This window comes from Danio aesculapii, chromosome 10 (genome assembly GCF_903798145.1).
Source record: "Danio aesculapii chromosome 10, fDanAes4.1, whole genome shotgun sequence".
Lineage (NCBI taxonomy): Eukaryota > Metazoa > Chordata > Actinopteri > Cypriniformes > Danionidae > Danio > Danio aesculapii.
In genome coordinates this window covers 37,184,828-37,200,835 of record NC_079444.1, presented here as the reverse complement: position 1 = coordinate 37,200,835, position 16,008 = coordinate 37,184,828, and the positions used below count along the sequence as shown (strand labels likewise).

At 36.1% G+C, this 16,008-nt stretch overlaps 1 protein-coding gene across 1 annotated transcript; it reads right to left on the bottom strand.

Annotated features, from left to right (window-relative positions):
- Positions 1-218: 218 nt before the first annotated feature.
- Positions 219-12,606, bottom strand: akap1a (A kinase (PRKA) anchor protein 1a). Its single transcript, XM_056466468.1, has 12 exons — positions 12,502-12,606; positions 12,141-12,343; positions 8,870-9,567; positions 8,071-8,165; positions 7,692-7,818; positions 7,503-7,609; positions 4,906-5,083; positions 2,917-3,067; positions 2,775-2,842; positions 2,588-2,661; positions 583-642; positions 219-500 (listed from the first exon to the last, which is right to left on the bottom strand). The coding sequence occupies exons 1-12, from the start codon at positions 12,604-12,606 to the stop codon at positions 438-440; spliced, it is 1,929 nt and encodes a 642-aa protein (XP_056322443.1). The 3' UTR covers positions 219-437.
- Positions 12,607-16,008: the final 3,402 nt, after the last annotated feature.

Genomic DNA, 16,008 nt, shown 5'->3' with positions numbered 1-16,008 from the left:
GTAAAAAGTATAGAGTTTAGAGAGCACCATCTCCACTCTTATCTTCCTCAAACACAACTAAATACAAAACTGAGAGGTAACAAAGCAAACGTGACTACAAAACAAAAACAATATACCTCAATATCAAAACACCGGAGCATAACACAAGCTTTCAACCCATCATCATTTTAGGAGACTATCTGAGAAAACAGTACAATATTAACAGCAGTATCCTATGAGCAGAATTTATGTACTGCATTAAGTCAGATTTACCCTGCGATGCATGCTGGGATTATAAATTAATTCAATTATCTTTTAAATAACATCATAATAGCATCGTATCAACCAGTTAAATAGAAAGATTCAAAAATGAGGTTTCCAACACAATCTCCATACAACAAACAAATGTACAAAAGAGTAAAAGAGGATTTACAGTGTAACGGGTGTTCAGGAGAGCATCACTGAGGGTCAAACCAGCTGAAAAACCCTTGATCAGCCAGTGATTTGTTGATCAGAACCATCTGCAAACACACAGAGCACATACAAGACAGTTTACGCTGACATTTTAGATCTGTTTAAGCAAAAAGGAGTGATATTAAATACCTCGTCTCCTGTCTGTTTCCACAGGTGCACCAGAGGAAGGCCATCTTGACTGCCAGTCACCTGAACACAGACAACATCCATCACTTTTATACAGAAGAAAAGTTGAAGTTTTGTTTAATGAAGACCTAGTAACTGTTAAAGGGGTATTTCAGCCCTCATTTTCTCACTCTTGACTTGTTTTAAACCAGTTTGACTTTCTTTTGTTGAACACATATTTTGAAGAATTTTGCAAAGATGTAACCACTGACTTCCTTAGTAGGAAAAATAAATACTATGGAAGTTAATGGTTACAGGTTTATAATATTCTTCAAAATACCAGAAGACCCTTATAACAGATCAAATAAAATAAAAATAAACTCAAACAGCTTTGGACAGGCCAAGGTTGAGTAAATGATGCATAAATTTGTTGAACTATCCCTTTGCATAAACAATAAACATTTCTAATAAAAATACGAAGAGTTTACATGCAAAAACCTCTAAGTGCCATCTAAATTTTTATTCTAAAATAGGCATTTTTTAGGCTCCTATGTTTTGATTCAGTAATTTCACTTTATGGCAAAGAAAAGGTTATTTTCATTACTTTTAACAAGAAATAATTGAACATACACATGAGGCTGTGAAAAATGCTCATTATAGAAGAAAATTCCAGATGGCACTATTTTGCATCTCTTCATATACATTTTAGTAAGAGAACTATACTTAACCCTTTAACACCATCAAAATAGTTATTTTCAGATGTTTTTAGATTTTTTTTTTAATAACATTTGAAGAGATATAATTGTGCAAAATTTAATGTATATTTAGAGTAATATTTCATGTTTTAATGATGTTTTGTTAGACATAATATATGTACTACACAGAAATATGTATTTAAATATGTATAATAAATCAAGACTGTTTTTATGAAATCATGAATTCTAACTCATTCCAAATGGGTCACTAATGATAATAATAATATTAATAGTAATAATAATAATAATAATAATAATAACAACAACAACAACAACAACAACAACAACAACTCAAAATGTAGTATTACCATAATTTTAAAAGTAAATCTTTGCAATTCTTTCCACATTCGCTTATAAATAAGAAGTTATAAATGAGTGTATGTGGTTTTAGTTAAAATGTTTATATAATAAACCATTTTGTGGCAGGGGAGAGGGGACTAAGCAGATTTGAAACACAAAAATAGAGACTTTTAAAACATTATGAATGGTTACTTAAATGCACAAATTTGTACAATTTATTGTTTGTTCAATTGTATTGTATGTGACCATTCACATACGTGAACATTTTCCAGAAAACAGGACCATAAGTTAAGATTTTGAAAACAATTCTTTGAAATGTAAGTTTCAGATATAAACAAAATATTTCCTTAGCCCACAAAACATGCTTATTATGCAAGTATAAAATACAAACCATAGTGAAATTCACGACATACAACAATTATACAGTACATGTCATGAAACTAAACATAATTAAATATCAAACTGAAACTAGTAGCGTGTGTATATTTGCTACAATCAAAATGTGGAGCTTATGCTTGCTTGACTTAATTGCAGTATGTGATTGTCTTTTATATGAAAGTCACAGGATGTTTCAAATTAGAATAATAACTGACTTGTATTCCTAGAAATATGACCAAACGCTTTATTTCCACTTCAAATTTATGTTAATGTCAGAGTAATTTTTGAAAAGTTTGACCATTTTAAACAGTTATGTTCAAAGAACTTTAAAATTTGTTAAATTCTCTGAAAACTGATAAAATCTGCACAATTTTCAGGTTTATTGTACAAGATTTAAATTTAAGATTTTTAAATTGAAGAATTTCTCAGTTTTTTTCTTGACCATAGACAAAATGTGGGAACCCTGTCAAAGATGTTCAGCTAACAAAGCATTCTGAGGATGCCCAGTCTCTTTAAATGATGCAATAAAGTGGAAATAATCTAGATCCACATTATCAGAGAACAATGACAAAAAAAATGTGTTTGGGTGTTATTACCTTAAGAATTAAGGCCACATTAGCAGTTGATTCCTCCAGTGCTTCTTTGGCTTCCAGAGAAAACTCCTCATCACCTAGCAAAGCAAAAAGTATTTACTTTTTTTTTTACCTAACATACATATTCATGAGCAGAAAAAGCAATCCACAATGAATTTTTAAATCACAAACAGGCCTACTGTAGGTTTACCTGGCAAAGGCATGATGTTGTCTAGCAGAACCTCTGCAGCCTGGAAAGGTAACGTCACAAAGTCTGACCTGCGAAAACAGACTTCAAATATTAGATTATATTCATAAAAATAAAAAAAAGTCAAAGGAGGAAAGCACTGGACCTGATCTGCCTGAGGGTGGTGCTGTTCACGGTGTCGTATCCTCCGCTATCTACATATCTGATATGAGTGGTGGCAGTCTCTCCATCATACTGGATGACCTGTGCTCTCTGCCAGCCACTTCCTGTTACCGGAGCAGCACAGACCACACCCACTGCCATAGAAGGAAAAAAAAAAAAAAAAAAAAAAAAACTGAATTCTATGAACTAAATGACTAATAAATTCTCACCATTCTGGAGTTAATTAAATCTACTACAAGTAATGCCATCTATGCATGTACTGTATATAAGCCACAAAAAATACATAAGAATATTTAATTATATTTAAAAACATTCATTAGATCAAGTGTCAATGGCAACATTTATTATTAGACTGCTAATTTTTTTTATCCAATTGCATAAAACATTTAATCTAATTACTTGCAAATTAATTTTTTTTTCGGAATCTGCAGCTAAATTGCTTGTAAAAAAAAAAAAACTGACAATACTTGGTCTAACATAACAAAATTAACTTATTTGATGAACTGTTGTCTAAAAATCAGTTACGTATTGGCACATTTGCATGCCATTTAGAACAAAATCAACCTTGGTAAGATGTTGAACTCATTGCTACTGTGATATTGTGTCTTAAAAACAGAGACAACAATGAAACAAAAACTAGTATGCAACCTTTTTTACCCAATATCTTACATTTTTGGAACACATAACCTGTATGAAATGTAAAATGACTTGGACAGGTTATTGGGACAGGGGGTCTTAACAGTGTAAAAAAATATTATTATATCATCAATTTAAAGTGATCATCATTTATTTTGTGTTACTGCAGCAATAGTTATTTTTATGGTAAAAACATTTCATTTGCGTCATTGTCCTGCTGGAAGATGAACCGTCTCCCCAGTCTGAGGTCAAGAGCACTCTGAAGCAGGTTTTCATTCAGGATGTCTCTGTACATTGCTGCATTCATCTTTCCCTCTATCCTGACTCCTCTTCCAGTTCCTGCTGCTGAAAAACATCCCCACAGCATGATGCTGCCACCACCATGCTTCACTGTAGGGATGGTGTTAGCCTAGTGATGAGTGCCTGGTTTTCTCCAAACGCAATGCCTGGCATTCACTCCAAAGAGTTCAATTTTAGTCTCATCAGACCAAAGAATTTTGTTTCTTATAGTCTGAGAGTCCTTCAGATGCCTTTTGGCAAATTCCAGACGGGGAGTGGCTTCCGTCTGGCCTCTCTACCATACAGGCCTAATTGGTGGATTGCTGCACAGATGGTTGTCCTTCTGTGAGGTTCTCCTCTCTCCACAGAAGAACGTTGGAGCTCAGACAGAGTGACCATCGGGATATTGACCACCTCCCTGACTAAGGCCCTTCTCCCACTCAGCCAAGATGGCCGGCCAGCTCAAGGAACAGTCCTTGTGGTTCCAAACATCTTCCACTTACGGATGATGGAGGCCACTGTGCTCATTTGAACTTTCAGAAGCAGCATACATTTTTCTGTAACCTTCCCCAGCCTTGTGCCTCAAGACAATCATGTCTCGGAAGTCAGACAATTCCTTTGTCTTCATGCTTGGTTTGTGCTTTGACATGCACCGTCTACCCTGGGACCTTATATAGACAGGTGTATGTCTTTTCAAATCATGCCCAATCAACTGAATTGACTCCAGATGAACTCCAATGAAGCTGCTGAAAGATCTCAAGAATGATCAGTGGAAACAGAATGTACCTGAGCTCAATTTAGAGCTTCATGGCAAAGGTTGTGAATACCTATTTTTTTATTTTTAATAAATTTGCAACAATTAAAAAAAATATATAATAAAAATCACATTGTCATTATGGGGTATTGTGTGTAGAATTGAGGAAATAAATGAATTTAATCCATTTCGGAATAAGGCTGTAACATAAAAAAAAAAAAACGTGGAAAAAGTGAAGCGCTATGAATACTTTCCAGATGCACTGTAGACGATTGCTGATTTTAGGTTTGTTTGTTGATTTACCTTCAACAGGAGTGGGCAGGCTGGGACACCCCGGCTGAGAGTAGCAGAGCTGCATGGCCTGTATGAGCGTGGGAAGCACCTGGTGAGACGGATGACTGTACTGATGAACGAACAGATGATGAGCCGCCTCCACCCGTGACACCATCACCTCCACAAACACATCCTGAGGAAGCAGCAACTATAGAGACAAACACACACAAACACTGCTCTGTCATCGTGTCAAGATATTCAATGTCAGTGCTGTCAATCTTGGTGTGGTACATCTTTTAAATAACAATGCACCCAAAAACACAAGTGTCTCTGCACTTGTATGAATTTCTATCTTCTGTTGAACACAAAACATTAAGTCAGTTTTTGAGTGTCAATGGTTTGTTTATGATTATATTCAATTTATGTTCATAGTGTTGCTAAAGGGGCAGCACGGTGGCTCAGTGGTTAAAACCGTCGCTTCACAGATCGCTGGTTTGAGTCCCGACTGGGTCAGTTGGGATTTCTGAGTGGAGTTTGCATGTTCTTCTCATGTTGGCTTGGGTTTCCACCGGGTGCTCCGGTTTCACCAACAATCCAAAGACATGCCCTAGGTGAATTGGATGAAGTAAATTAGCCATAGTGTATGTGTGAAAGTGACAGTGTGTGGGTGTTTCCCAAAACTGGGTTGTAGATGGAAGGGCATCCGCTGTGTAAAACATATGCTGAAATAGTTGGTGGTTTATTCCGCTGTGATGACCCCTGATATATAAAGGACTAAGCCAAAGGAAAATGAATGAGTGTTGCTAAAGACAAATAACTGTTACTTTGCACAATCATCATATTACACTTCAGCAAAAATGCAAAAATATAGATGAATAGATTTCACAGTAAATATTATGGCAATTGCTTTTTGGACCATACATGGATTTCTGCTTAAAGGTGCAGTAGGTGATCTGCTAACCGGTTAGCATAATACCTTTAAAACATAGTCCCTCCCCTCCCCTGCAATGCCACACCTCCTGATATCATGGACACACACATTAAAGAAGACAGAGAGCCACAAGATCATGTCGTTCACCAGTTAGAAAACTTTATAGTACTTTATAAAACTACAATTCCTCCAAAAACAGTATTATATCTAGCAGGTTTTTATTTGTGTAGCAAGCAAAACTTGTCATAATGTGCAATATTTCAGGCATTCAAGGATTGTTGGTCTCACTCTCTCATGCGTTTGTCCTAAAGCCGCTACTGTATGATTAGTGCTTGCCTGGGGGGGTGCAGGAATTATGCTTATTACTAAGCCATACTTGCATGCTATTTTACACCAAATATTCAGAGTAGCATGGTAAACTATATAGGGAGCGCGTCACAGGTTGTCATTGTTCAAAAATGAACCAATGTGAATAAAGAAAACAACTTCACCTCAGTAAAGCAGGCTAGGCAGAATAGCATTATTTACTGATGTTTTGTTGTTAAACTAAATAAAAATCTACATTATCAATGCTGTAAAATTTCCCTTATGAAACTGAAAAAAGTTACATCAGTCTTTCGCCGGAAGATTTCAGTGACTGATCAACACTTCTGTGCTCATAACCCATTCATAAAAGAACACAATCTACATCCGCTTTGCGTGACTAAAACAAAACATTACCTGTCTATAAGAAATACTTCAGCCATGGTGTCATCCTTCCTCCAGCGAGCAAAAGTAACTTCAATATTGATTCAGGATTTTCAAAAGTTTTGGTTCAGCATTTGATTTTACCACTCTCTCTCGTGTGCAGGTGAACGCGCAAATGGCGGATCTGCGTGAACGGCTGCAGATGTACAAATCTACATTTGTTGGCAGACAGTTTGGGCTACTTATCAGAATTATGGGAATTGTCGACCTGACAAATTTTAACAATTGGATGATATTTTTTAGTCCTATGCCTCACCCAGAATATAAAAATACATATAAATACATTTAGATAATTTACTTTAATCATTGCAATTGAAATTTGAAACTTTCAACCAGCACAACAAAAATGTTTCTTAAGACAATCACCTATTGCACCTTCAAGTGGTGCCTAAACCATCAGACATTTTTGCTAATAAAATGGTTGAGCCTGAGGAATAATGCATTAATTAAGCAAAGTAATAAAGCTTTTCTGAAATGTGACCCTGGATGTCAAAACAGTCTTATGTTCCACAGGAATGTTTTTGTCAACAACCAAAAATACAACGTGTGGGTAAAAATGATATATTTTTATTTTATGCCAAAAATCATTAAAGATATTAAGAAAACATGTTCCATAAAGATATTTTGTACAGTAAATATATTAAAATATTATATATATATATTAATAATGTGCATTGCTAAGAACTTAACTTCTTCAACTTAAGACAATTTTTTAAAAACTTTAAATTTTTTTAACCCTCAGGCTCCAGATTTTCAAATAGTTTTATCTTTAACAAACCACATATTAATAGAAAGCGTATTTACACTTACACAGCTTTGTATAAATGTGACGTATAAATCTCAATTTTCAAAAAGGACACTTATGACTGATTTTGTTGTCCAGGGTCACAAACAAAAACACCTTTATTATGCATCTAGATTAATGTACACATTCACAAGCACTCGTTACCCAGGATGTGATGGGCAGGCAGGGCAGAGGAGCACAATTACTCAAATCCAGATCTTTGAATTTCTTCCTGACGAGCGAGAGAGCTTCATCCACCTGCTGCTGTGAGCCTGGATCAACACAAACACATGTGAATTCAGCACTGAGCTTTAGTAGAGAGTCAAATACAATCATCATCGTGGGAAAACGTACCCTGAATGTGGCAGATCTGAATATCGGGAGTGAACGGCAGTGTGGAGACGTAGATCTGTGCTCCAGAGCTTTGCTTCAGGAAGTTCATAAACTTTCCCTGCTTCCCGATCAATCGGCCAACAAGATGCTGGAAAGACAGGACTTGGTTTAAACCTTTAAAAAAATTAATTCTACACCATATAAATAATAAAAAGTCATTCTGTCACTAATAAAAGTCATGTTACTCTTCTTATATCTATCAATCTTCAACATCTTTGTAGTCCCTGTAGTAAGTCTTCCTGAGCTTTCCTGCTGTGCTGCATCTCTGAACACATTCATACACAAGTCAATTGTGTTTAAAAATGATTAGTCTGTGGGTGTGTCTGTGGGCAGGGCTCACCGCTGGCACTTCTATGTCCCACTGGATGATGGGCGGGGCAGGAGGAGGAGCCAAGCTGCTCATTTGAGTATCAGCAACAACGCAACTTTCAACACCTGAACCTGGAGACAGCGTCAATGTAAATGCAGCACACGTTTCTTTAGTGCTTTATGACTGAATCATCTCTCTGATTGAATATAACATGCAAATAATTATTTAAATACAGCATTTCTACTCAGATTTAGTAGGCATGTGCTTCTCCATGGAATATATTTAAATGCATAATCCATAAAAACAAAACAAATACATGCAGTGCCCAAATTTATTTGACGTATCTGAAAATATTGCCTCCAAACATGATTTTATTTTATAATGTTTATGAATTTGCACATTTTTGCTGTGATCACAACAAATATTAGATGAAGCGAGTTGAACCAGATGAGTTGTAGCAGATGAAGTGAGTTTTCATTGACTTTTAACTTTAATAATAGTTATGTCTTCCTTTGGCAGCACGGTGGCTCAGTGGTTAGCACTGTCGCCTCATAGCAAAAAGGTCACTGGTTCAAGTCTCAGCTGTGTCTTGAACCCAGATATGGGGATGGTTAGGAGGCCATGATGGACAGAGACCAATGGGCAAATATGATTAAACACCTACTCTTTTCGAAGGACATCTTGCGATTTTTAACAAGAACAAGAACAACAACAACAACAAGAGACACCAAACTCCAAGAGATTACCAAAAAAAAACCTTTTTTTCCTTTAGTGGACTAAATTTCTTTCCTTTTTCGAGAAAAAATTTTTAATATACAAACAAACGTACCATGCCAGGCTTCCTCCTCTCCCGCTCCGAGAATGCTGGGAATCATTTTGCCATCAATGCTGGCTGTGTCTGATTCTGTCATTAAAAAGCTTTGTTCCTCCTCTGAGATCTCACAGGTCAGTCTCTCTGCACCAGAAACATCCTCTGAGAAGCTGGAACCACATCCAGAATCATCTCCAATAGAAGCTCCTAAATCACGGAGCAGTTTTTTCCTGAATGAGCCGGTTTCTCTGCCGTTGTCATCGCCACTGATGCTTTGATGCTGCACTAGATCTTGAGAAGCAGATTGAAATCCACCGTTTGGAAGTCTTGAAAGTGGATCACTGGAGTGCTGGTTTTCTGCTGTCTGTATTACTTGCTGGACCAGAACAGGACTGATCATCTCCATGTTCTCCTGGCTTCGTTCAGGGGAGAAATCAGACAGGGTGCTGCCATCTTTCTCATCAGTAAAGTCATCTTGATGAACTTCTCCCCATTCTTGATGAACTTCACCAGTAAAGTCATTCTCTTCTTTTTTGCTTGGGTTTGGCTCAGGGAAACGAATCGATACTTCTCCTTCTGGCTCAGGCCGAACCCTCTCGTTGAGGCCTATAATAGGTGAGGTACTGGTAAACTTGTGGATTTCCAGAAATTGTGATGTGTCCGTTAACTCTGTAATTTCAGGGGATCTGGAGATGTTTTGGTCCATCTTTGGGTCACTATTAAAAAAAACAGTCTGGTGTTTGTCTTTAATCTCAAAACAGGAAAATGATCAACATAACTTACTTGGATTGGTCAAGATGGCCAACTTTGCCATGAACCTAGATTTTCCATTCTTCATGAATGTAAACATTAGCCCCACTGCTAAAAGAATGAATAATGCTACATATTTGCATGAACAAAAACACTGTTCACACCGTGTGAAAATATTATTAGAGAGATAGTTCACCCAAAAATTAAAATGTCCACATTATTTACTTACCCTCATATGGTTTTAAAGGTTCAAGAAACCCTCGAGTACTGTTTTTAGATTGTAACAGATTTGTGCGTGTTGAGCATCACTTAAGACAATGTTAGCACCTGACAGGTTTAATTGTGGGGAAAACTGGATAATTTTGCGCTTTTGTCAGCTAATTTCATCTTCCGGGTTGACGGTGATGTAGCGCAAAGTGGAGTAATGACGCGTCAGTTTCTCTTTATTATTCATATATGAGTTCTTATCCTATATCCGACTGCAGTAAAATCATGTAAATTGACTTTTGCAGCATGGGACGGGATTGTTTTCGTATTATTAAGTGTTTAGTTTATATTATTTAGTACTTTAAGTTTAAGTATGTTTTTAAAAGCACAAAACAGAATTTCTGCTGTTCAATGCATGCACTCTAGGGATGTATGTCCCCAGCAATGTCAAGAGCGAATATACATCCTTGCTTTATGAGATTCTTTTTATGAGTTTTTGTCTTGTTTCTAGTCTAAATATTTAAAAATTCTTAAATGAGGAAGCATTTTCTGGATAAGTCAAAAATACTGTTTTGCTTTCAGAAATAATGTGTCAAAATTAAGCAATGTCCCTTTAAGGCAAGTTATTCACTCAGCGGCCATTGAAACGCCTCTCGGGCAGTATGCTCGGGCGATCTGTGTGAATAGGGAAACATCAAACTTTCCAAAACAGCTTGCCAAGCTTACTATTAAATTTCATATTAGGAATCACCAATAAAATCAAATAACAACTGTGTCTTTAGTTTTATTTCTAAACATCTAAAACACACAAAATCTGCAGAAACCCACATCTGGTCCGAGCCCCTCCCCTGGAGTATTGTCAGTCTATAGCAATCGATGATTAGCTCCAGTACTAGAAGGCAGGCTTTTTCGAAATATAGTGATCAAAATTGGCTCCTGTACTAGTAGGCAGGGCTTTATTCACCATATTGACCGTTACACTTTTCCCCATTCAAAATGATATAAGGGACATGTCTTGTGTATTCTATAATTTTTTAATTAAGCGAGTTAATCCTTATCTGACAATAATCCTATTAAATAATCTGCCAATGGGGTAAATAAAATGATCTTGTTTTTGGTTTGGAGTAAGATTATTTAGCTTGTTTCAATGAAAAACTGACTTGTTCTAAAAAAAAAAAAAGATTATATTTTTTGCTTGTCTAGAAAATGCTTCTTGATTTACGGATTAGATATTTGCACTAGAAATAAAAAAAAAAACTCTAAGAAAAGTGTTTTTGCAGTTTTACAGGTTTCCAGCATTTTCAAAATATCTTCTTTTGTGTTTAACAAAGAAAAGAAACTCAAACAGGTTTGAAACAAGTATAAGGTGAGCAAATTATGATAATTTTCCTATTATTATCTAAGTATCCCTTTAATTATGATTAACTAAACAGCAAAACTAAGTTTCAACTGTTACAGAGAGCGAATTTGCATTTTCATTCAGCTTATTTTTCCCCCCGCAGACTGAAAATTGAGCTATACATTTCACAAATATAGTGGTAATTGTTAACATGTGGATAAAAAAAATAAAATATTAAATATTATAAGGGATCTAGACCAGGGATGGGCAAACTCGATCCTGGAGGGCCGGTGTCCCTGCATAGTTTTGCACCAACCCTAATCAAACACACCTGCTTGTAGCTTTCTAGTGATCTTGAAAACACTAATTAGGGTGTTCAGGTGTGTTTGATTAGTGTTGGAGCAAAAGTCTGCAGGGACACCGGCCCTCGAGGATCGAGTTTGCACATGCCTGATCTAGACTATAACGTATGAACCCATACAGTTTCATAAACAATGGTTACCTAAACAAGTTCTATTCTAACATAAGAATTTTCAGAACAAAAAACCCAAACAAAAACATTAATTTATCTTTTGTTGTCGTATGCACAAAACAGGGGTGAAAAGTGTGTATGCCACAAACTTGCCTGGGGAGACTTCGCAGCTAAGTAAATTTAAGTTAATTCACTTTCCTTCGGCTTAGTCTCTTTATTCATCAGGGGTCGCCACAGTGGAATGAACCACCAACTTATCCAGCATATGTTTTACACAGCGGAAGCCCTTCCAGCTGCAACCCAGTACTGAGAAACATCCATACACACTCATTCACACACATCAACTTGGGTGAACTTTCCTTTTAAATGAATGGCCAACACTCATTTTTCATTCCTAGTCAAAGTCTTAAGACAAGTGTACAAGTCAAAGAACATATTCGAAGAGAATTATTTATACAAGAAGACACTACAATCAAGAAGAAACCAAACCACACAAGTCACGCACACTCTGAACTACTGACCTTTGCCCCAAAACACCGTTGTCAGCAGGTGAAAAGTAAACCGGGCTGCTTCCGTCTGACAAACACTCCTCGTCTCCAGTCCAGAGAGAAGCTTTAATCTTTCTCCTCCTCCTAAAACTGTACCAGCACCAGCCTAGCAGAGTCAACACAGTGACAGAAACCAGCGGCCTCACCGACAGCAGCATCCTCCCTCCACAGATCCACTGAAAGAAAGAGAAACAGAGGTCAGGGCATCTAATGTGACCATCCCTACTCCTGAGTGGCTGTAGACTGTAAGCAGAGACCCCTGAGCTCAGAGGCGGAGTGAGTTTTGACACCAGCGCTTCTGCAATCCAAGCCTGAACCACAGCAATCTCATTACCAGCTCAAATATCCCACCAACACGAGGCGCTTTTAAATACAGCTGTTCAGTATAGTGACATTCTCCACACATATTGCTCTCTGACTGGGGTAAAGCTGGTTTCATATTCGCACATTCAGACTTTCTCCTTAATATAATTTCAGAAAAGCATGTTTTGCAAAGTCTAAATAGGTAAATCATAATAGCAGCCAATGACTATTAAAGTACAATACTGTTTACAGTCAATTAAATAGTGCTAATGTTGTTTTGAAGTCATAATTGCATGCAATTTCAGACCGACTATTTAAAGTAGCCTGGTAAACAATGTAGGGACTGTGCCATGAGTTGTCACCAGTGGTGCAAATAGTACTGAAAAATCATACTTCAGTAAAAGTTCCATTACTTACCTAAAACTGTAGTGCAAGTGGAGTAAAAGTATCTTGTAAATATTACTCAAAGTAAGAGTAAAAAGTAGACCTTTTAAAAGTACTCAAGAGTAGGGAGTATTACGCTGTAAAAAGCTGATGCATTTACATGTAATTTGTGAATGTGTGTAAACGTAACATTCTGTAGTGCATCTAGTTATTGCCCAGCAGGCACACAACGTCATACGACACTAATATTAGGTTAGATTTAGATAGTGACGTCCGGTGACCAAAATTCAATGTCTAGTCAGCGTCTAAGGACAACATTATTTTGATGTCCATCAATGTTGATATTTGGTTATTTTAGGTTGTGTTACAAAGTGACCAAAATCCAATGTTGAGCCAACATCTTAAACTAAAATCATATTGATGTCAAATACTGGCATTTATTCATCAGGTATGGCAACCAAAATCCAACGTCTGATAGACGTCATCATGGTAACGTCCACACAACACCAAGCTGTAACATCATTAGATGTTGATTTTAGGTTGGACACTGACATTGGGTTCTGACACCAACCTGATTTTAATTTCCAAACCAAATGCAATGTCCCCACAAGGGCCACAATGTTGGGGTACAACGTCAATTTGACGTCATATTAACATCTTATGCCTGCTGGTTGTTTAAGGCCCTTTCGGGCAACAAAATATACATCCGTCATCTTCTCATCGGTGACATTCATCTAAACAGTACCTGGGTCAATATGTGTAAAGATTTTGGACATCTTCTTTCAGACACTTTTAATGCCTCCAAACAGTTTGCTGCAATTAAAAATCACTCATGTCTTGAGGTAGTTCATTATGATGCGATTTCACAGGAAATCACAGGAATGATTTTTCTAATCACCATAGAAAAGAAAAAATAAAGTAGTGACTGCAGGTTGAAGGAAATTAGTTGAGTAAAAGTACAGATACTGCACTAAAAATGTACTCGAGGGAAAGTAAAAGTACACATTTTTAAAACAACTTCGTAAATTACCATTTCTGAGGAAAACTACTCAATTACAGTAATTTGAGTATTTGTAATTTATTACTTTAAAGCTCTGGTTGTCACTGAATGAATGTGTGAATATAAAACCCAACTTTACCTCAATTGGTCTTTGCTAGTCTATAAGTATCAATACATTACAATACAACCTGTGGTTTAATTGTGGCATTTTAAAACAACAGATGAAAGAGATAGTTCATCCAAAAATAAAAGATTTACTCATTATTTACTAACTCTCGTGTGGTTTTACACCTTTATGAGTTTCTTTATTTTGTTGAACATTAAAGATGACGTTTTGAAGAAAGCTGAGAACCGGTAACCATTGACTTTCATAGTAGGAAAAACAAATACTATGGAAGTCGATGGTAACAGGCTTCCAGCTTTCTTTTATATATATATATATATATATATATATATATATATATATATATATATATATATATATATATATATATAAATAAATGTTGTGTTCAACAGAATAAAACAACTCAAAGGTTTAAAGTGAAGGGGAGTAAATGATGACAATTAAATTTTTTGGGGTGAAAAACCCCTTTAATACAAGAAAGAACTTGAGGTAAAGTTGGTTTTATATTCACACATTCTTCTTAATATAATTTCACAAAAAAATATTATTTACAAATTCTAAGAGAAATTATATTAGCATTGAGTGACTATCAAAGTAGCCAACAACACTCAACACTAACACTAACCAAAACACTATTTATTCGACTGTGTCGAATAAATAGTGCTAATGTTGTTTTCGAGTCATACATGTTATTTCAGAGCGAATATTCAAAGTACCATGGTAAATAAACATAGGGAGATTGTCACAAGATGTCACTGAACCAATGCGAGAACATAAAACCAACTTTACCTCAATAAGACGGGCAATAACATCCAAAATGATGTGTTTTTATAAATGACTAAAAACCTTTACATTCGTGTGAAATTACTTAACCTAAACGTGAAAAACCCAGAAAAAAATGCCTAATATAATTCTTTAAATATTTCTTAAATAAATTTTCTCTCATAAAATCGTACTATAAGTCGGATACTGATCAAATCCACCACCAAATTTCCTTCAGAAACGTTTACAATGGCAAATAGCGGAATTTATGATTTTTTTATTGAATTGCAGTCAAAGGAGTGGGAGAACAAAGCTAACAAATTACTTACTCTTCCTTATTCCCAGGGTCATATATAGCGAAGTTGATATTTTGTTGCTCTATATTGGTGTTTCGTAACATCTAGTTTTTATGAGGTGGGTTGTTAGCCCAACGCACAACCCCCAACCTGGAAGACTAGGACATACATACAGTACGGACAATTTAGCTTACCTAAACCTCACCTACAGCATATGACTTGTTTGGACTGTGGGGGGAAAGCGAAGCACCCGGAGGAAACGCACGCCAACACAGGGCGACCCAGCCGGGGCTCGAACGAGCGACCTTCTTGCTGTAACGCGACAGCGCTACCCAGAAAGGTGTCACAAAGCTTTCAAATTGGAAGCAAACAACTAAACTGTTTTAGTAAATGTAGTTTTAAACATTTTCTGTAACTTCAATAATTAGTCTAAATATTTCTAACGTTAACTTACTCATGTCATGAGTATTACTTTGTTGGTTCAAAACCATGTCAGCTTTGATTTTAGTGTAAAAAAAAAACATGTTAAAAGCCAATTCGTGCATTAAAATCACCAATCACCGAAAAAATAGCTAAATAATATCTACAAATTTCACAAATAACAGCAGAAATAACTGCTTAACGTTTTTCTACTCACCTTGACGCTCAGCAGCGAGTGTGTGATTGTGACGTCACGTGAGCGCAGGTGCCAGCAATCAGGTGATTGAATTCAAAATTGTATTCATATATTTGAAAATGTGACGATAAACGAAGCATTTCAAAGAAAATGCTTAATATTAAGCAGATAATATAAAAAATTAATAAAATAAATTACACTACTGCTACCACAGAAATTGAAACATGTAAAACGGTTATGATTGGTCCAAAAGTGAGAAAGGGTGTGGCCTGTCGTCAGAGGACTTAATACATAAGTATGTGATTAACTTAATACCTTAATTTTGAAACACTCGAGGTGGCATTTTTAATGATTCA